Source organism: Poeciliopsis prolifica, unplaced genomic scaffold (assembly GCF_027474105.1).
Source record: "Poeciliopsis prolifica strain line A6 unplaced genomic scaffold, Auburn_PproV2 SCAFFOLD071, whole genome shotgun sequence".
Classification (NCBI taxonomy): domain Eukaryota; kingdom Metazoa; phylum Chordata; class Actinopteri; order Cyprinodontiformes; family Poeciliidae; genus Poeciliopsis; species Poeciliopsis prolifica.
Window position 1 is genome coordinate 138,477 of NW_026562446.1, and position 21,710 is coordinate 160,186.

General features: G+C 38.9%; 1 protein-coding gene across 1 annotated transcript; it reads left to right on the plus strand.

Annotated features, from left to right (window-relative positions):
• The first annotated feature begins 15,816 nt into the window (after positions 1-15,816).
• On the plus strand, positions 15,817-20,738 carry LOC129352047 (cingulin). Its single transcript, XM_055020850.1, has 10 exons — positions 15,817-15,926; positions 16,098-16,250; positions 16,320-16,485; positions 16,562-16,735; positions 17,821-17,910; positions 18,007-18,090; positions 18,624-18,742; positions 18,882-18,990; positions 19,174-19,337; positions 19,686-20,738. The coding sequence occupies exons 1-10, from the start codon at positions 15,919-15,921 to the stop codon at positions 19,813-19,815; spliced, it is 1,197 nt and encodes a 398-aa protein (XP_054876825.1). The 5' UTR covers positions 15,817-15,918; the 3' UTR covers positions 19,816-20,738.
• Positions 20,739-21,710: the final 972 nt, after the last annotated feature.

Consider the following 21,710-nt stretch of genomic DNA (forward strand, 5'->3'; position numbering starts at 1 on the left):
GACGGGAAAAAGCCGCTGAACCTGCTGGAACCTGAACCCAACGGCTTTGACCTTTGGCCTCCGTTCACCGACCTTCACGGAAAATCAAGAGTCAGCAAATAGTTTCTAAAGGAAAAGTGACATTCTGCATTTATTTTTTGCTGACAATATAAAGAGTTCTAACCAGAGTTCTATATTATTAAAATTAATTTCAAATCATCTGAACAACCAAATTAATGAGGAAAACAATCATTTATCAGCGTATATTCTCTGATGTATCGTAATGATTTATAGTTTGCATTAGTTGAAGCTTTTTTTGGGCACCATTACTGGCTGCAGCCCGGGGCCCCTCACTCTGTGGCTCCGGCCCTGGACTCGGTTTTCTCAGTGGAAACATTGAAATGTTGATGTTTTCGTTCTGCGCCTCGGCTGTGACGTGTTTTCTCCGGGTTTCATTCGTCTGAATGAAACACTTTCTGGTGGAAAACAAACAGAAATCCTGATGAACGTGTGAATTCTGCTTGTGAAATATGAGGAGGTAAAAACCCGGCAGGTTCTGGTGCGTTTTGTCTTCTTCTCGCCTCTCCGTACGCCAACAGAACCGCCGGCAGCGGGCGGAGGAAGTGTTCGCATGTCAGGCGTCGGGTTCTGGTTCCGGTCCACTGGGTCGTTTCCCAGGTGATTCGTTCTGAATTCCTCCAATAAACATTTTGAATAACACAAAACGTCAGATTTCACTGTAATATTTTACAGTGAAACAAGGTTTGTTTAGTAAACAAACCTTAAGTTATTATTTCTCTGTATTATTCTGCATTTTCATGAATTATGGAGATCAATTCTGGGTAAAAATGTGTTTATCCTCCCCCCTTAATATTTCTTCTACTTTTGATTATTTATCACCCTAAAATGATTCTGATCAAACAAATATGAAGTAAAAGCAAAATGAAATTTAAAAATTCTATCAAAACTAACCTTGTTCAGTGAAAAGTAACGGTGGCAGCGGCATGCTGTGGGCCTCCTTTCACCACTGATTAAATCAGCAGAGAAAATAGATGGAAATAAACAGAAACGTCATCAGTTCACGGTTTTTCTCTGGAGGATCACAGATTATTTTCAATCAAAATATTGTTTATAAACATCTTGAAATAGATTTTTCAAAACATGTCAATTAAATCTAATTTCCATGATAATTTATGAATCAAAACTCTTTGTCTCTGTGTTTCTGATCCACATCATAAATAAAATGTGACGTTTAGATGAAGCTTCAGAAACAGAATATGAAGTTGTTTCTCTTTGTGTTTTTAGTCTTTCTTCATCACAGCCTCCTCTTCCTCGTCACAAACACTTCAGATCCTCTGATGCTTTCTAACAGAGGTCTAGTGCCTCCCAGTGGACAGAGGGGGAATCACTCGCTGCTTCCATCATGAATAATGAGATATTTTTCATAAAAATCCTGTTTCTATTCAAACCTGCAGCTTTGTATTAAAACTTATGTCTGTCTGGACTTTTGCTGTGATATTAATAACCAAACTTTTGTCTCTATTCGCCGTCAGACGGTTAAAACCTGCAGCCTGTCAGGATTTAGGATCCCAACCTGCTGCTGTTATTCACTTTTTTCTGGATTCCGTGATTTTCTGGGGTGAATCAGAACAAACACATTCCTTCAGACTTGTTTTGACTCAAACATCAAAAAAACTTATGCAATATTTGTTGCATAAGTTGTTCAATAATTACATTTCTGCAAAGCTTTGTCTTTTTTCACTGCCTAAATATTTGCTGTTCTGTTTTATCTCGATGTATTGAATGATTTCCAGAAGAACAATCCAGTTTGTGTGGAGCACTAAAGCCGCCAAAATGAAAATAAATACAGAAATAAATGAAAGCCAGTTAATCTGGCAGCATCGCGGATATAACAATAAAAAACAGACCTGGCAGGAAGTCTGGGAATAAATATGAGGAATAAGCAGAGGAAGAAATAAAAAAGGTACAGCTATAAAGATAAACACAGGCTGAATATTTCCAGATATATAAAATAGTTTTGTAAATTAAAAAAAGAAAAATTGGGAAATAAATTGAGACAATAAATAAGTACAATACAATACATAAAACGGTACAAATTTTGAGAAACAAGTTAACACAAGTTACACAAATTCTAAAACTGTAAATAAAATAATTCATGTAAATATGTGTTTTGTCAGTATTAGTCCTCCATATTTTTGTATTTGATTTATTTTAAAATTTGTAACCTTGTAATTTTTAATAAGTTTATATGTATTAGTCCCCATATACATAGTTTTACGTTACTATTTATGTTTTCTCTAAAGCTTTTAATTTCGGCTGTGTTGTGCCCCATACATGTAGTACTTCAGTCATTTGCTACAAGTGTAGCTTTTAATTATGGCAGCACTAGTCCTCTATGCATTTTCTGTGAGTATGTCTCTGAAGTTAATTTTGGCCCTATTGTTCTCCATATGTTTTGTACTTGATTTTACTATTTACATATCTCTGTAGCTTTTATCATAGTATGGATGCTTTAGCCCTCCATACTGTAGTATTTAACGTATTTTCCTGTTATAAATCTTTGCAGCTGTTATTGGTTTTGGTCGTGTTGGTGTCCGTATCTGTGCTGCTGTTGTGAGGTTGTAGGACCTGTGATAGTTATAAATCAACAGGGAGGGACTCTGAATGTGTTTTTGTCTCCAGACTGTGTGAGATCGAAGGCCGCCTGCAGCAGCTGACCGCCCAGCCGCCCGACCTTCAGCAGAAGAAGAAACAGACAGAAGAAGAAGAAGCGACGACCACTTCCTGCCCTCAGACGACCTCCGTAAGTTACAAACATCCAGACTTCATTTTGAGCAAATGCTCAGCAGATCAGCATCGATTCAGACTCATAGAAAATGTTTTCCTGACAAAGTGCAAAATCTGTTTATTGATTCATTTCTGAATTGAAAACCAATCACAGGAAACAAGAAACACATGTTTGATTTAAAAATAAAAGACACTAAGCAGCAGGATAATAAAACGACTTCATAACTTTAAGCTTTGTTCCATGAAAGCAACTTTTTTCATCTGATAATATAATGAACATATTGTCATGTTATAATTTATTCCCTAATAATTTATTCCCTAATAATTTATTCCCTAATAATCTGCCGTAGCTCCTCCCTGCAGCAGCCTGAGTGAAAATGTTTTCTATTTTCTGGTGTTTCTGCAGAAACTCGAGGCCGTCGTAGCCGATCGTTTGATCCAGTCCGAACAGCTGGTGTTCCAAGAGCAGGCACTGAGCGCGCTCCGTGACCTGCTGACCCGACCTCCACAGGTACCAGGAAGAGAGCCGCAAACTCACCTGCCTCACTGAGAAGCTCACCGGCCGGTTGCACAGGTAAACCAGCTCTGCTGAGAAACCCCAGGGCCGGCCCAAGGCATGTGCGAGTTGAGCGGCCCCAAAGAGCTCCAAGCTAGCATGATGAAAAATATATATTTAAAATAACATGAAATAATACAAACTAAATGCTATCAAACATGGATAAAAACTATTTCTATATTCTTTTTATAGTTGCTACACAAATAATATCAACTTGTTTACTGTAAATTTAGTGCTTAACAGCTGATTTACTTTCAAACATTTAAAATAAAAACTATGGCACCTTAAACATGACTCTGCATTTCAAAACCCAAATAATTATTTTTAGTTTCTTAATCCTATAAAGCTAAAATCAACAGCTGTAATAGCTCTGGTGTGATGTGAGCTAATTACAAAAGAAGCTAATGCTAGCAAATATAAACATAGAAATGAGAAAGAATGTGATGTTGATGTGTTCGTATGGGGCCCCCAATAAAACCAGCTTCGGCCCCAGGAAGGCTTGTTCCGGCCCTGGGAATCTGTCTGCTGTGTTGTTGCTGATAGATGAATAATTATTGATCTTTTCCAGGTCAAACGGAGAGAAAACCTTCATCTGTGCAGAGGGTGAAGAAAGTATGCAAGGAAAGAACGAGGCGGAGCCGGAAAAGAACATGGTACAAACATTCATTTCAAACGCTCAGCAGCAGCTGGTTTCACTGTTAAAGACTAAAAACTAACATTTTCTTTCATTACTGATGCAGAAAACTAAATCTACTGCTGACTTCAGCCACTAGCAGACTGAAGTCAGCGACCCTGACCTCTGACACTCAGGGCTACAATCGCTGCAGTTTTAGTTTCATTTCATTGGGACTTCTTGTCCAATTAAAATAGTTTTAATTAGGTTTTAGAGTGTTTTATTCATTTTCATTAGTTGTTATTAACTAAACATTGTTTAGTTTTCATTAGTTGTCGTAATAGATTTCCAGGTTTCTCAGTTTGAAAACAAATTAGGTTTTAATTCAGCTGCTATTAACATAAATCTGTTGCTCTGTGACTTGATGTGAAACTGTTTTGCTCATTTTGTCCCGATTTTTCTGGCGTTTTTATTTAAACGTGTCTGTTTGACAAGCGAACAGAAATAACTAATAGCTGCTGATGAACGAAGCCGCGCGGTTGAAAACATGGCCGCCTCTTTGTGTTTCTGGTGAGCCTGGCGTCCGTCCAGCTGTTGTCAGTCTTCCTCAGACAGTCGGAGGAGAGACGGAGGAAACATCTGCCCGCTCATCTGGCTCTGTCTGTCACACACACACGCTCAAACACACACGTAAAAATCAACAAAAAGCATCCCATAATAACCTGACAGAGTTGTGACGGGAAATGATGAGGGAAGAAACCTGGTTTGGAGTCTTATTATAACAGGAAAGCTGTCAAGGTGTCACCACAGTTTAACTCTGAGAGCTTAAACACAAACAGCCGACAGGCCGGCTGCCAGCGCAGCAACAAACTGGGATTCCTGCCGAAAAGACGCTTCTGCCGCTCAATGTTTCATATCACGCTCCCAAAAGTCAAATCCTGATGTGTTGGAAACATCTGCACAATGTGAAGCAACACCAAACTCTACGGGGCAAAAGTTTGGTCAAGAAAAGCAAAGTTTTCTAATATTTCCCTTCAAAAAAAAAAAAAAACCTTAAGGTGCAAAACTCAAGTTGTGCAACTTCAGTGAAACGATAAACAGGTGGCAGAAAAACAAAACAAAAATGAAACGCTTTGGAAACATTGAGTCACTTTGTCCAAAACCTTTATGAGAAATGTATGGAAGCTCACTTCTGCCATGAAAGGAAAAAAATACAGTTTGAAAATCATGATCACAAATTTTAAAGTCAAAATTACAAACTTAAAATGAGAAATGTAGATTTTAAAATCATATTTATGAGTTTATAGTCATAATTGTTCATTTTGCAGCGATAAATATGATAATGTCATTTACTTATCTGAGTTTTAAAATCATAATTACAAGTCGTTATTGTGAGAATAAATGCCATGATTACATGTTACAAGCTTATACTTTCACTGCAGTTTCTGTAAAGGGCCTTCACTTTTTCTTTCTTGGCAGAAATGTGCTTCCGTACCTTTAAGAACAGATTTGTAAGAAAATAGTGGTGGACAATTGCTCAATGATGGGCAGTTAATAGAGAAGCCATGTTGTGATGACTTCCTGTTTCAGAAATAGCAGGAGCTTCTTAAAGAGACAGAGGCCCAATTTCAAGATGTTGATTATTTATATAAGTCATACATTTATTTTGAGTCACATTTCATATTTATATCAAAACAACTAAAGGTAACATAATTACCTACTTGTTCCTTGGAAACACTTCAAAAAGTGGATAAAAGACTTGAAACATTAAAATATGTGGAAAATAAAAAAACAAACTTATTTATATCAAATGTTTCATCAAAATTCAGAGACTGCTGTCATGAAATCATGTGAAGTCAGTTGCTGTGTGGATTCAGAGGGAATTGGGTCACATCCTGTTAAAAACTGGGTTCACATGCTGACAGATGTCAGATTTTACCCTCAAATTATATATTCACAAACCAAAGAGTTTACCGAGCAGCCCTCTGCTCCCCCTCTGTGACCTCTGACCCTCTTTATCAGATCATTCAGTTACTCTGGATAATCACATCATTTTGATTACGTGTTAATCTAATGGGTTTAGGCTGGATTGAATTAAAAACGGCTTGGTGGAAACGATGATCCGTCCAGGATGGAGAAACATGGTGGAGATCAGTGGGCTGCTGTTTCTGCTTCAGGCACTTTTTAGGTCTAAACTTCAATTTTACACCTAAAATGAGTCAATTTTAAGTCTGAAAAATGAAATATTGCTCAGTAGGCTTCATCATTTCTTCAGTTTCAGTGTTATTTGTAAAAAAGATAAATAAAACAAATAAATATTACAGTAAAATTAAGAAAAACATATTTCAGGCTTGAATGAGTTGAAGTTGTTTCCAAAGAATCTGATCAAACTACAGCTTAAAATTAAAGTCAGATGTTTTTGTCTGATCTGTTGAAAAATGAGACAAACATTTGAACAAATTTTAACTATTTACAGCCTTCTGAATAATTAATGATCTTTAATGACTGAACAGCTGCTTGCTTGTTTCCCCATTTTGATGTTGAATCTTCCAGAGGTATGAATAATTGTGAGCTTAAACGTGAATAATCTGAGTGGGAAAAAAAAATCACAGAAGCTCAGAAAAAACATTGAGAGCTTTTAAACAAACTAATTAATGAAAAGAATATTAAAAAAGGAATGACATTTATTTTTTGTTTTCATAAAGTCAATAAATGTAATATTTGATCAATCAGATCTTTATTACCACATAAATTCTCCTTTATGATGCTGAATGACGGCTGAGATCCTCATCCTCTACACTTTCATCCTGAAGAGAAGCCCAGCATGCCAGACGTTTCCCAGAATGCACCTCTGCTGTGTATGTGGGTCAGATGGTCCTCTGTTTATTGCCATATGTTTGTTACTGTAGTGAGGCTGCAGGGAATAGAGGTCTGAAATAAGAGCGCCAGGAGGATGTTTGTGTTTTATTGAAAGATGCAGTTTGTCTCTCATCCAGACACGTTCTAATGATCAATTTTAGCTCATTTATGTTCTGTCAGCATAACTCAGGTTATTATTTTCTTATCTGTTTACTCATAATTAGTTATTTATTTGGTGCTTTCAGTGCATGATTTCTTTTTATTTAGTCAATTTCCTTTTTCTTTTCTGTGCTTTATATTAGCTATTCAGCTAGCCTTAAATTTTATAACAGTTGATTGCTTTACATAGAAGCTACTGAATCTATTTATAAAGCAAAATTTGATTAGTATGTTAACATTTTGTCCTTTGACAGCTTATTTAATTAGTTTTTGTCTAATTTTAAATCAAACTAGCTTTAAAAAGCTAATCCATTTAGCTATCTTGCTAATTGCACTAGGGATTGAGTACTATTATGTTCTTTCTTGTTTTGGAAAGTAATCGTTTCTAGTTTTCTTTTTAGAAATATACCAAGGTGTTGATTTAAATTATTTTTATTTAATAAGTGTCTGTTTTCATCCAGTACCAACTAAGCTAGCTAAAAAGATACACGTCAAGATTAGAGCATCCCTTATTCCATTGCTTTAAAATCCAAATAATGCTTTGAAATTTTGCAGTTGCACTGTGTCCATTAAATAATAAAAATTAAAGTCACACGTGAATAAGTTTTTCATGCGATAAGCCCTTAAAAAACATAATCAACCTACTACTTCCTGTCGTCTTCTTCATGGTTTCCACCAGTAGTAACATCTGGTTGTTGATCATGCAATAAAATGTTTCCATTTTGGTTTTGTGAGATAAATCAATTTTGATATGGATAAAAAATAGAAAACATCTCATCCTTGCGTCAAAACTTTTTTGAAAATTGACATTCTGATTAAGTGAATTTATGTGGAATTATATGGCGAATGTAAATGGCAATAGTGAAAAGTGAATCAAAATGTTGCAGATTTCTGGTGGTCCTTTATATTCTGTTTATAATTTCACTTGGCTTCCACTCATAACGTAGCGCAGAAGCTGCTTGTTGCTGAGGAGAGACAACAAGCAGCTTCTGCCTGGTTCTGACACTGCAGCGCTCAGGAAGCCTGAACTCACAGGGCAAAAATAATAACTTTAAAAGTCATCGGCTTGGAGCTAATCCCACCGCGGCCTGTGGACATTTTAATACCGGAGTGATTAGCAGTGATCCTGAAGCCCGGCCAGCCAGCGCTGTCAGGCCCGGGCGGCCGGCCCGCCCCAGCCTGGGCTCTCCGTCCCTGGGGGAGGCGGTCAGGCGAGTCCCCGGATTAAGGCCACTCTGGAAAGTTAAACCCCTGGACGTCCGCCACTTCATTTCTCTAAGTGGCATCAGTTCCCTCGTTATGACTGTTAATTAAAGTTGGATTTATTCAACAGGATTTCTTTACTTTTCTGGCAAAGAAAAAAAAAGACATTTTCTATTTTTTGTCATCTTTCTGTTTTTATTAAGTGGATTTTTTTCATGGCGTGTCTGGGTTGTTTATCTGTTTTTTATTTGTGTGAGAAAGTGGGAAGCTGTGTGTTTGGGGGGAGGGCTGGGAATTTTTTCATATGAGTGAGCAGATGTTGCAGTTTCTCAGGAGGGATTTATGTCAGGATGGGAACACACAACACTCTGGGCTGCGTGTCATAATGAATGCATTTATCAGTCAACATCTACACGCTCTGAACGCGCGCAGAGAAAAAACCTTTTATTAACACCGAATAAACATCCAGGCATATAGCAGGGATAGAACAGGACATTATGTTTGTATTATTTATCAATCCTGGTTTTTACTAACATTTAGATATCTGGAGACATAAAGGCAGATCTTCAAAAATTATTAGAAAAAACTAACCTGCGTGAGGACAGAGAGATTTAAATGATTAAATATGGCAGAGTATTTTGGACAAACTAAGAAACAATCATTTAATTACAAAAATAAGTCATATTATGAACTAAAATTGGTATAATATGAGAATAAAGTTGTAATAATATGAGAATGAAGTCATAATGTTAAGAGAATAAAGTAAAAATTAGCAATTAAGTGGGAATAAAAGAGTAATCATGTTACCAGAATCAAGTTGCACCATACGACTGAAGGTGATGCAGTTTTCACATGGGGGATTTCAGACATTCACTGCTGCAGCTGAATGTCTGAAAATGTAAAATGTTAAATATTTAGGATTTTTAATTGATGATCCTTCGTCTTTCAATTTCCGCATTCAACCGCTGGTGAAGAAGCTGAGATCAGAAGGTGATTGTTGGATGCCACGTTTATCTATTCTGGACTGCAGTGAAGTTTTAAATCCTCGTTCTTCGACTAAACGTCTTTACTCACTGGTTTACTGTTGATTCGTCAGCAGGTTGACATTTTGAAACCTGAGACATATATTTCACTTCTGCTCTTTCTGATGGATAATATTCAGCAGATGTGTGTATTTACAGAATGGGTTAGTGGCTCCGGAGCAGAGTCCTGTCTAACAGCTGCTTGGGGGATTTTTGCTGTGTTTTCCTCTTTCAGCATCGCCCAGTCAGTTCCCAGATTCCCAGTAAAGAGGGATCACATGGCGGCCATGTTGGTTCCAACCTGCGGCGAGCCGACAGCGTCAAAGACCTGCTGAGTCGATTCTCCGGTCCGACTCCATACTTGTTTTCATCTCAGAGCGCTTTCTCCGGACACAGACGAGTCCTCAGGTCGGTTTCCATGGAGTCGCTGAACTCTTCCAAGTCCAAGCTGAGCGTTTTCACGCCGAGTGCCATCAAAGTGGCCGGGACTTCGACTCCCACTGTCACGGTGACTCCATCCAAAGATGCCGAACAGAACGAGGTGGAGTCGACTAAGAAGGAAGTCAAATCCACGAAAATAACCGCCAGGATTGAGTGTCCAGTAGAGGGCAGCACTCAGAAGACAGATTCAGAAACGACGAGCAAACCGAAAACTCTGAAATCTGGTAGAGATTCGGTGGCCGACTCTGGCTTGGGTTCGGTAAGAGACGGAGGATCAAATCTGATCCAGACGAGCCGCATCCATCCGGGGAACTTTGCACCTTTTCTGGACGCTTCATCACACATCGATTTGCATGATTATTGATCCGACTTAAAGGCACAGCACCACTTCAAACCTTTAGAGCACATCATTTAATCGTCGACCGAACCTCTTTCTCATCGTTGATTTTTTTCCCTACAATGTCTTGAAAAAAACACTTCTACCTCTTTAAACGCTCAGATTTTGTCTTGGTACAACCACAAACTTTGAAGTATTTAGAAATTAAATTGACATATCCACACAAACGAAACTGGGATTAAAATGATGCATGTTTCAGAAAATTTACATAAAACTAAACTGTGGAATGAATTTGTTGCAAGTTTAATTAGACACAAAGCTCTTTAGACTTTTACGTGTGAGTAAATAACATGCATCATTTTCTCTCCATGTTGATTCATTACAGAAAACCCTAATAAAATTTACTCAAGGTTGTGGTTGAGATATTTCTACAAGGCACCAAATTTTCCTTTTTATGTCAATAATGACTTGATTTTATTTCACAAAACAATTGAATTTTGCTTGTTTCTGTTTGCTTTCTGAACTTTTTCCCAGCGTTTCCACAAAGTGTGATGATGTAAAGTTGGAAAAAATATGACCTGAAATCAGTCCTGAACCTGAAAAAAATTCTTTAGGTCATTTTTACAAAATGATGCCTCAGCAGGACCTGCAGGTTCTTACAATGTTGAAAAACGAGGAATTTACTTTTCATTTCTGAGTCTGGATAAGAAAATAAATTAGAGAAGAACAAACGAAGTGGGTAAACAGGAAGGCTGGGGAGTGTTTTGTCCATAATTGCATTTTCTTCTTTGCTTTGATTTGAGAAAAGGTGCAAATAATGACAATAGTTTTATTCCCTACAAAGGAAAACAAGGGGAATGTTTTCCACTGTTTTGGGTTTAAGTGCAAACTTCCCCCTGCAGTTGCCAGTATTTCTTGCTTCCCCTCCACTGCTGCCTCTGCTTCACATGATGACTGATTTGAAAGGCTCAAAATGGTGGCCATCTTGAAAAATTGCTGAAATTCAAGCGGCTAATGGGAAATATTGACCTGACCTTATGGGTGAACATGCCACTATGTATGCTGGTATGAAAGGTTTCTAGAGTGACATGCTGGACTAAAAGTTAACTCTTTAAACTTTCCAAATCTTGCTTTTGCTGATCCGTTGCTTCACTTTGGAATGAAAACACCTTAAATCTTTTGATTTACTCCTCCATCTCATCTCCACCTTTCCTCTGAATCCTTTGCCCCATCCTTCAGGAGTCAGAAGTGGATTCAAGCAAGCAGTCTGACAGCCCGACTGAGGAGGAGCCGACCACGCCCAGAGCCACCATAGTCACCCAGAATCCCAAGTACCAGCTTCTGATGAACCACGATCTGAAGACCAACGGGCTGAGCACCAGGGAGGCCAACGGGCCGGGCGGCACCGTGTCGGTCGGGGAAAGAAGCCCCTGCTCTCAGATGGGAGACCAACCGGTCAGGGACGAACAACGCGTGGGTCCCTGGAGTCCCTGGCCTCTCGGGACTGGGACACGGGATCTGACAGGGTGAGTGAGGAAGACCAGTGTGTGTGTGTGTGTGTGTGTGTGTGTGTGTGTGTGTGTGTGTGTGTGTGTGTGTGTGTGGTGTGTGTGTGTGTGTGTGTGTGTGTGTGTGTGTGTGTGTGTGAGAAGGATTTTGGTAGATTAAGTTTGGGCCAAATAGGAAGCAGATGCTGAGGATAACAGTCATTCTAGAGTTAACAGCGCCATCACATGGAGGAAACGGGAACTGATTTAATTCCTGCGCAGAAATCCGAAGGTCTTCTTGAATTTAAGTCAAAAAGACGTGAAGTTGATTTATTCTGGGTAAAAAAGACTTAAACTTCAAGCTTCATAAATAGTTCAATACTCCAAAGTATAAAAAAAATGGTAAAAGATTTAGATTTAGAGTCCTTAACATTTATCTTTAAAGGAATTTATTAACCTCAAATATGTAGAAAAGAACTTAAGGGAAATAAAATGAAAAATGTTAAAATATTCCAAAAATTTTAAAAACAAATTTATTGTTTAAAAAAACAACAACAAATTAAGCATTAATTGAGGCCTCAAATACTAAAAATATCAAAGATAACATTTATATACCTGCTATTTATCTTTAAAGGAATTTATTTACTTTAAATATCTAGAAAACAATTCAAGTCAATAATAAAATAAAAATGAAAAAATATTCAGTTCAAATTTTTTTTTTATATTTTCAAAAGTGAAGATTAAATGATACTTAAAGCATAGTTGATCCTAAAAAATGTACAATGTCATTTATTTAATCTTCTAAATATTTTTTAACTAAAGTTGAGATTTAGAGACTTTTTTAAAGCAACTTTGTTTCCTCACATATTTAGAAAACCATCGAAAGTAGATTAATAGAGACAAAAGTTTTAAAATTCAAAATGATGAAAAGTTTAATAAATGTTTAAAATTTTAAATATTTAAAAAGAATATAATTAAGATTCTAACTAAATATTTTAATGTAGAAAAAACTATGATGTACATTTTTGAAGTTTAAAGGTATTTAAAAGAACTTTGAAAAATTTAATCTATTTAATGTCTTTTGCCAAACAAATTTCTAAACTTATTACAGAATATTTTTGGTAGGTGCTTTTGCTGATATTTAGATAAATCGGTAAAAAGTACATAAATAATAAAAAGGAATAATTTTTATTTAGGTTGGAACAATATTGTATATAAATTAACTGATTTATCTCCAACCTTCCAGCACTTGTCTGTTGCAGAATGAGTCCAATCTAATCTTTTCTTTCCAGTTTTTGCACAGCGCCACCTTCTGGAAGAAACACAGATTGAAGGTTTTTTTTCGTCAGCTTCCCAGTCCAATTTCCAATCAAAGCACAGAAACTCGGCTTCAATTAATGTTTTTATTTTACAAAAAACACTAGATCTACTGCGACGGAGAACTGGAGACAGACTGAGGATTTCCTTTTAATTACAAAGATAAAGTTACAATATTAGCAGAAGAAAGTCGGAACATTATGAGAAAAAGTTGTGAATAGTAATCCAAGGATTCTTTCTGTTGATAATTTGATGTTGATGTGTTAAAAGATGAAGAGTTTCCTGTTTATAAAACAGATACCAATTACAAGATGCACAACATTCCTCATATTAAGGCAGCAGTAGGACAGATTCTTTATGACAATTTTATTCTCATATTATGACTTTATTTTGGTATTTTCATGGCTATTCTTGTAATATGATGTCTGTAGTCGACCATTACAAATTTATTAGTGTATTATTACAACTTCACTTAATATCATGACTTTATGCTGTAATTCTAACTTTATTTGCAAATTCTTCATTTTTATATATTTATGACTTTTTCTCATAATGATTAATTTTTAATCATAAAATGTTGGTATATTCACAATATTTTCTGGTATTACTTATGTAATATTTTAACTTGATTCTTGTAACTTCTCAGTCCGGCTCTAATACTCCGTCTCCATGTTAATGTGTCACGCAGCAGAAATGAAACAATAATTCACAGCTGATGTCACGTTTTTCCTGTTGAAGTAATAACTGCCTTCATCAGATGTTTGCATTTGTTTGCGTAGAAGAATTTTTTTCTGTTTTTATTTGCTGGGAGTAAACAGCTGTTGTGTGTTTGCAGACGGGCGTTGTCGACAGCCCTCCCCGCGTCTTCAACAGTCCGTACGCCACGACCACGTCCATGGATTACACCCCAGCCTACCGGATGTCCGAGTACAAGGTGTGTGTCTGGTTTCTGTGTGAAGTGGAGAGTGGGGAGCTTTAGCGGATGAAGTTGCGTTTGTCTCCAGGTTCAGGGCAGACTCTCTCCCGCCACCTCAGAGATGAGCCTGTACGGCTTCAACAGCCGCAGCACCAGCCCCATCGGCGTGCCCTCGCCCACGCTGACCGCCCAGCGCACACGATTCTCCACCTACGACACCCTGAGGAGAAGGCCCGAGATGACCAACACGGTACAAAACCCGCGCCTGTCTCTTTAAGGAAGCCATCGCAAAAACAACGTTTAAAGTTTGTTCAGATTTTAGGGTTAAAAAAGTGAATTTTAAATGTTCATATCTGACCAGCAGGTGGCGCCTGTTCACTACAGCATTCGTTCCGCCACATTGGGAGCGCCGAATAAGAAAGACTTCATAGAAGAACTGACCAAACAACTGGACGGCTGTCAGAAGGTAAAATAAATCTCAGATTAATAAGATACCAATCAGGCTCTACAGATGCATCTGGATACATTTAAATAATACCAAAGAGATTATTTTATTTAGGAGAGTAAGCCATAAAGATCAGTATTCAAGATACTGGATACTCTGAGTGCTTTATCCAAACAAATATTGATGGAAAGTTGAGTGGAAGGAAGAAAAGGTTTGTAGGGAGAACTGGATTGCTGCAGTTGTAACATTTGCCTTGTACAAATAAACTGAACTGAAATGTTCAGTTTAGACTAAATTTGGCATAAAAGTTAAAGATTTAAAGACATTTTGTTTGGTTTTATCTCGGAGCTCCATGAGGTTCTGATTGCTGTAACTTTAACCAATAATACCAGAGATTAGAAGTATTCAATATAAAAACTGGATTGTTAGTTATTATGTGACTGATTATTCAACAGTATTTCTCATGTTTTGTGTTTTCAGCGCAACGCGTTCCTGGAAGCAGAGAGCGTTGAGATGGAGAAAGAGAGGAACCAGATCAGGTCAGAGCCGACGAGCCGCATCATCACAGATCATTTCAACTATTTATGCTTAATCCTGATTAATCTGATAGATTAAATAATGCAGGTTAACCTGAGGAGAGTTATGGGATGGATGGAAACAAATGTAAAGCCCGAACCACCTAGCTTAAAAAAAGTTAGTTACAGAATGCAGCTAACGCTAACCTTGAATAGGTTGGCAAAAAAAGTGATTCAGTAGCGAAATCATCCAGCCTAATGGAAGTAAACTTCACTGACCACAAAAATTAACAAAAAAAGCAAGATAGCAACCATAGAGAGGTATGTTAGCAGCTAGCAGTTAGCTGTAGCCTCAACCATCTCAAGTCACAGAACGCAGTGAGTTAAATTTTTGCCTGACAGAAGAGAAAAAATAACTACATAGAATATTTGCAGTTATTTAGTTAGACTACAACAAAAACTAACCCTGTGATTAATGTTCTTAAGTAGATTTTTTAAAGAACTTAAGACAGTTTAAGGCTTTACTTTTAAGTGAGGCGGGAATAACTCAATGACTGTAGTCCAATGAACACACTTTATAAATCCTTAGCCAGAAACAGAAATTGTGTAAATTGTTTGTTTTGTGTTTGATTTGCTGCTTCGACCATGTGAGGTGTAAATCTCATCGGTAACGGTCCGGTTGTTCTGTGAAGGTTCGATATGCGCGCCCTGCTGGTGAACAACGAGGACCTGCTGAGGACCAACACCCAGCTGAACAACGAGCTGAAGAGAATCAGAGAGCAGATGATCGAGATGGACAAGGAGAGCCAGGGCCTCCGGGAGAAATGCCGAGAGATGGAGGTGAGACGGAGATTAGCATGCTAATCCCTCTGGTCGGATGATTTTCATACTCAACTCAGGATGAGTTTCAACATGGCTGCCATTTTGTGCCTTTTAAGCCACTTATTGCCAGAAATGTTCCTCATTTTAGTGGATGATTTTAGTGCCACATCACATGTTTTCAACCATTCATACAACTTTAAATAATATGGAGCAAAATGAGACACCAAACTGAAACTGAACACTTTGGTGTTTACAAATCTGACACTGATATGAGACCAAAGTCTCAGACCATTTGTCTTTGTTTGGCTTCAGTCTGTGTGACGTTTGTTGTTTGTTTTGCAGATTGAGGTGAAGGAAACCCGGGAAATGATGGTGGAGGCCAACAACCAGGAGTACGCCTTCAACTTCCTCCAGCAGTCCCTGAAGAACAAGATCCAGGATGCTGAGGTAGAACCAGACGACCTGCTGTGAATCTCTCACCCAGACAAACTGCATAGACATAATATAGACGTCTGAGAAGTTTTATTACACCTTCTCTGTTATTATGGAACATAAACTACCACCATTACTTCTTACGAGTCGGCCATGTTTGTTTGTTTGCTGCTGTTTGGCGTTCAGGACAACCTGGAGAAGCAGACCCAACACGCCCAGTCTCTGGCCGAGAAGCTGTGGCTGGCAGAGAGGCAGCTGGATGAGCTGGAGTTGGACAAAGAGACCCGAGACAAGAAGACGTCTGAGCTCAACAGCACCATCCTCAGGCTGGAGGAGGAGGTGCAGAAACGTTTAATCTGCTGGTTTCTGGCTGTAAGAGGCGCCGCTAATGGCTGCTTCTGTTTCCAGCTCAGCGAGGCGCTGCAGTCGTCCCCAGAACTCAGCAGAACTGAGCCTCCACCTGAAGCTGCGTGAAGACGCCCAGATGAGGGTGGAGGAGCTGGAGGAGGTGCTGCTGGAGAAGGACCAGGAGATCCAGAAGCTGCAGCTGCTGGTCAGCAAGCTGCAGGGAGAGGTACGCAGCTGCAGCACACATGAAGCAGGCGTTCAGCTGCTGCTGCTGCTTCAGGTTCTGGTTCTGTCGGGTCCAGGTGTCCGGGAAGCTGATCGATAAGGAGCGCAGCCTGGAGGAGGAGATCCAGCTGCGGGAGCGGCTGCAGCTGCAGTGCAAACAGGCCGAGCGCACGGTGGACGACCTGACCATGGAGCTGCACAGCACCAACCAGGCCAAGGACGACCTGGCCAAGCAGCTCAAGGTGGCCCAGGTACTGCCTGAGCAAAAAACAGCAAACTCAAAAACCTGGAGGGAAAAACTCACAGGATCCTGGTGGATCCCAGAGGATCCCAGAGGATCCTGGTCAAAAACAGTGAAAAAAAGTTAAAAAAAAAGAGAAATATTTGCAAAAAATAGGCCTGCAAAAATGGTCGAATTCTGCAATTTTTTTAAAATTTTTTAACAACTTAAACATTTTTAGACAATATTAGAAATACAGAAAACTATAAAAATCCTTTTAAAAATACATATTATTTAAACATTTTATTGCATTTCTTTAGTAAATTATTGATCATTTAAAGTAAAAGATTTGTGCTTTACTTAATATCAATAACATGATCGACTGATTATTTGTGAAGCAATTAATAATTGACATTTTTCACTGAAGTTAAACCAGGTGAAGCTAAAACGATTTTTTATCCTAAATGATCATTTTTGTTCTGAATGTTTTATTTTATCAAGTGGCCAATTACTAAACTAGCAGAGGATTATTTAAATTATTTTATTAAACTCTTATGAAACTACAAATAGAATAAAAAACAATGACAGATTAAACTTTTATTTTTGCACCATATTGATCACAGGAAGCTGCGTAGTGAGAAATGCTGCCACCTTTGGTGGGAGCTGGAATGTCAATGTTTGACAGTATTTTTTTTAGAAAATTGGCTCAAAGACTTATTAACGCAAATAATAATAGCAATAGTAACAATAATAAAGAAAAGCATGGATTTGTTGATTTTATGTGACGTTTTGCTATCAGAATTGTAAAACAGTGCAGTGATTGTTTCTGCTGAAATATTTCCGTCTTTATTAAACTCAGGTTAAGTAGGTCAGTTTCTTCTCTGGGTTTATTTTAAAGAAATGAGCAATAAGTTTCTTTTAAGCACTAAAACAAATATCTTTTTTCGTTTCTAAATGTTTTTCTGTGAAACAGAAACGTCCACATGAATTAACCAGACATCCAGCCACCAGTTTGGGGTTAATGAGGCATTAATTATGCTAATCCTGTTCAGCCGTAAACGCTCTAAAACGAGCGGCCATAATGAAACGCGACCGTTTGTTTTTCTGGTGAAACAGGAGAAGCTGATCGATGTGGAAACGGACTTGGAGGATCTGCTGGAGAGCGAGCAGCGCTGGGCCGCCAAGCACAAGAAGACCATCGAGCAGGTAGGGCGCCACCTGCAGGCAGAGCGTCACCTGCAGGCGGAGCGCCGCCGCTGAGCCTTCACCGGACCGGCGCCGATACTTTCTGCTGTGTTTCAGACGGAGCAGCTGCAGATGAAGCTGATTCAGGAGAAAGATCTGAACGACCAGCTGGAAACGGATAAGACCTTCATGGAGAGACAGGTGACCTTTAACCTTTGACCTCATGTCATTTAAAATATTAATTTCATCAGTTAATCAGTACGTCAGTTTTACTCTTACTTTAGTTTGAATACTTTTACTAAAGTTTGGGTGTTTTACCTGAGCTGTTAACGACGGCGCAGCTAGCATCTTCACCACTAGCATCTTCACCGCTAGCATCTTCACCACTAGCATCTTCACCGCTAGCATCTTCACCGCTAGCATCTTCACCGCTAGCATCTTCACCGCTAACATCTTCACCGCTAGCATCTTCACCACTAGCATCTTCACCGCTAGCATCTTCACCACTAGCATCTTCACCGCTAGCATCTTCACCGCTAACATCTTCACCGCTAGCATCTTCACCACTAGCATCTTCACCGCCAACATCTTCACCGCTAGCATCTTCACCGCTAGCATCTTCACCACTAGCATCTTCACCGCTAACATCTTCACCGCTAGCATCTTCACCGCTAGCATCTTCACCGCTAGCGTTTCCCTGCTAAAAATGGCGCCTGATTTTTCTGTGTGTCCAGATCAGGGAGCTGCGTATGGAAGTGGAGGAGCTGCACAGCTCCAGGGTCCAGGAGGAGGTGGTGTCCCGGGCCGAGAGCCGGGCCAAGGAGCTGGAGAGCGCGCTGAGGGCCGAGGAGAGGTGAGCCGCGCTCCGTCGCTCCATTTCTGTCTCGTCCAGATTCTTCGTCCTTCTCTGAGTGTTGATCTCAAGGTTGAACTTTCCCACTCTGGGTTTTGTTTTTGTTGTTTTTTTAAATGTTTTTTTGGTGTTTTTATAGAAACAAGGCGACTCTGACAAACTCCATCAATAAACTGGAGAGGAAGATCAACGAGCTGAACGACCAGCTGGAGGAGGAAACCCGCATCGCTAACGAGCAGAAAGAACTGGTAATGCACACTGCAGCCTCCCTCCACCGGGGGGCAGCAGAGGCACATGGAAACATGAAAACTACAATGAGAAACGTTCCCACATTGCGATGATTAAACAATATAATAATTTACATTATTTAAATCTGACAGAGCAGGTTAACGTTAGCAACATGCTAATTCCCTGATGTGTCTGGTTGTCAGATGACACAGAGGATGCGCACGCTGAAGCGGCAGCTGAACGAGGCGGAGGAGGAGGCGACCAGGAAGGAGGCGCAGTACCGCCACCTGCAGAGAGAGCTGACGGAGGAGAGGGAGACGAGCAGCCGGCTGCAGCGCCAGCTGCTGGACCAGCACCTGCAGACCAAGTAGGAACCGCAGCCTGCAGGCCAAACCCAGAAAATAAAACACTCAAAGACGACGCGCTGAATTAGCATGTTTTGGTCTTCCATTTGGGCAATAAGTCCAAGTTTTTTGTTCTGGAAAACGAGTCACTTCAAAATGAAACTTTCCACTTCTTGCTAGCTCTGCTAGCCAGCTTGATGAATTTGACTGGAAACCAATGAGAAAACAACTTCTATTTTATATTGTTTAACATAAAACAAAGATTTTGATGAAAAATGTAAGATTTAAAAATGTCCGTCTTTCTGTGCTGCCATGATGTTTCGTTTTCCAACAGAAGTGAAGGATTAACGAAAGTTTTCTGTGTCTGACAGACGTAAAGACAACCTGACGATCCGTCAGACTCTGGACAGCCTGAGGTTGGACCTCAGCGGAGACGAAGACGACGACGAAGAGGCGGAGAAGCCGCCGAGTGAACCACCAACCAGCGTGACTAAAGTTTAACCTCCCAGCGCCACCTTCCTGTGGAGAAATGGATTCATTTGCAGGAAACCAGCAGATCTGCTGCAGCAGAAACACAGAAATGACTTTTAGCTGCTTGGAAATAATCTCATGTTTCCGTGAAAATTCTTCACTTTAAACCAGCTGAGAAATTCAATGAGATGAAATCTGGTGCTCGGTTGTAGAAACACTTTGCTTTCGGGTTGTTCCTGCCGTGAAAACACAAGCAGGTTCAAATCAGGACTCTCTTTTCCTCTTTTCATGTTTTTAAGAAGTTAAATTTCCTCGGCGCCCTCTGCTGGTGGACACCATGAACTACAACCGCTTCATTTTGCACTCAGCTCTTTGCTTTCAAAATGTTTATAGATGTGATCTAGAAGAAAACTTTGAGGAAAATGTTTAAGTTTCTCCTAATAGAAAATATAGAATAAGCTCTGAGAAGAAAACTGTCTGAAACGCCTCGGTTTTTATTTTCTGTACAGAAACTCGTTTATCTGCAGTATTTTAGTTTAAGATGCTTCAACGGGTCGTGAAAGTGTCTGTGGGATCTTTGATTCGTGTCTCTTTTCATCTCAATCGCAGCAAAGATTATTTATATGTTTCGAAGTCTTCCTGGGAGATCTTAACAGTTCATTTTGTTTTGCATATTTAAAGGGTTTGCTGCTGTTTTAATGTAACTCTGCCATTCGTGTACAGAAGTTGTTTGAACTTTATCGGGTGAGGAAACCGTTCACCTTCTGTGGTTTGCAACAAAAGGAAATCAGAAATATAACCTTTAGTCCATAAGCCGGTGGATTTGTGTCGTGTTTACAATGTTTCTCATTTTAAATAAAAGCACAAGCTTTTATTTAAAAAACACATTTAGTTTTCTCTCATATTGGGTATTTATTTTTTACCCTTCGGTACAAAATAAACTTTAACTTTGACGAATGGAGTTTGACCTGTTCTTCCACAAACTGTGAATAAGTGGAACTGGGCCAATATATTTGATTTTATCAAAGCTACAAAACGTAATAAATAATTAACTTGCTAATTAACCTAGTTAATATATTTAAGTTTTATTTGTATAAATGTTAGATTCGTGTGGAGCCAAAGAGTCTCAGAGGAAACCAACAGACTCCAGTCCAAACTTTTCTCCATTTCTCCTTCAGAAAATGAACAAAAACTGATTTTCTACTTTAAAACGAATCTCTGTAAAGAAAAAACTAATAAAATAAACCAGTAACAGTTCTGAGGATAAAACCAACCGATTTATTTCAGCTCTGGCACCAGAAACACAAAGCATCTCATGTCGTTCTCATTGTGTCAAACATGCTCAACATACAGGCATCGATACTCACAGCGATAACGCAACAAACGAGTTTAAACTGCAGGCATCAGAGAAACTCACAGAGACGTTTCCAAAAATAAAACCCACTTCAGGGACTTCTGACCCGCTAAATTCACATTCAGCAGCTGACAAAACCTCAGATCCAACAGGCACAACATGAAGATCAAGATGATGCTGGACAGACGCGTTGAGAAGAACCACAAACAAACTCAAACATAAAGCATTAAGCTAACGCTAGCTTTAAAAAATAAACAATGACAACTAACCGCATGGAAAGATTGTCATGATGACAAAACATTGATGTCAGAACTGATCATGCAAGGAAACAAACATATATGTAATTATTTATGGAGCTTTAAAATGATTTAATGTTTAATGAAATATAACAGAGTTAATCCAGACTTGTTCAGTTTGGAGCTCATTTCTGAATGACTGAAATAATTCTGTATTTTCATTATTAATATGCAGATTAGTGTCCATTTCTCCAACACAGGTCAGACAAACCATCTTGGCACATGAGGTATTCCATAAAATTAGGTTTTTTTTTTTTTTTTTTTTTTTTTTTGCA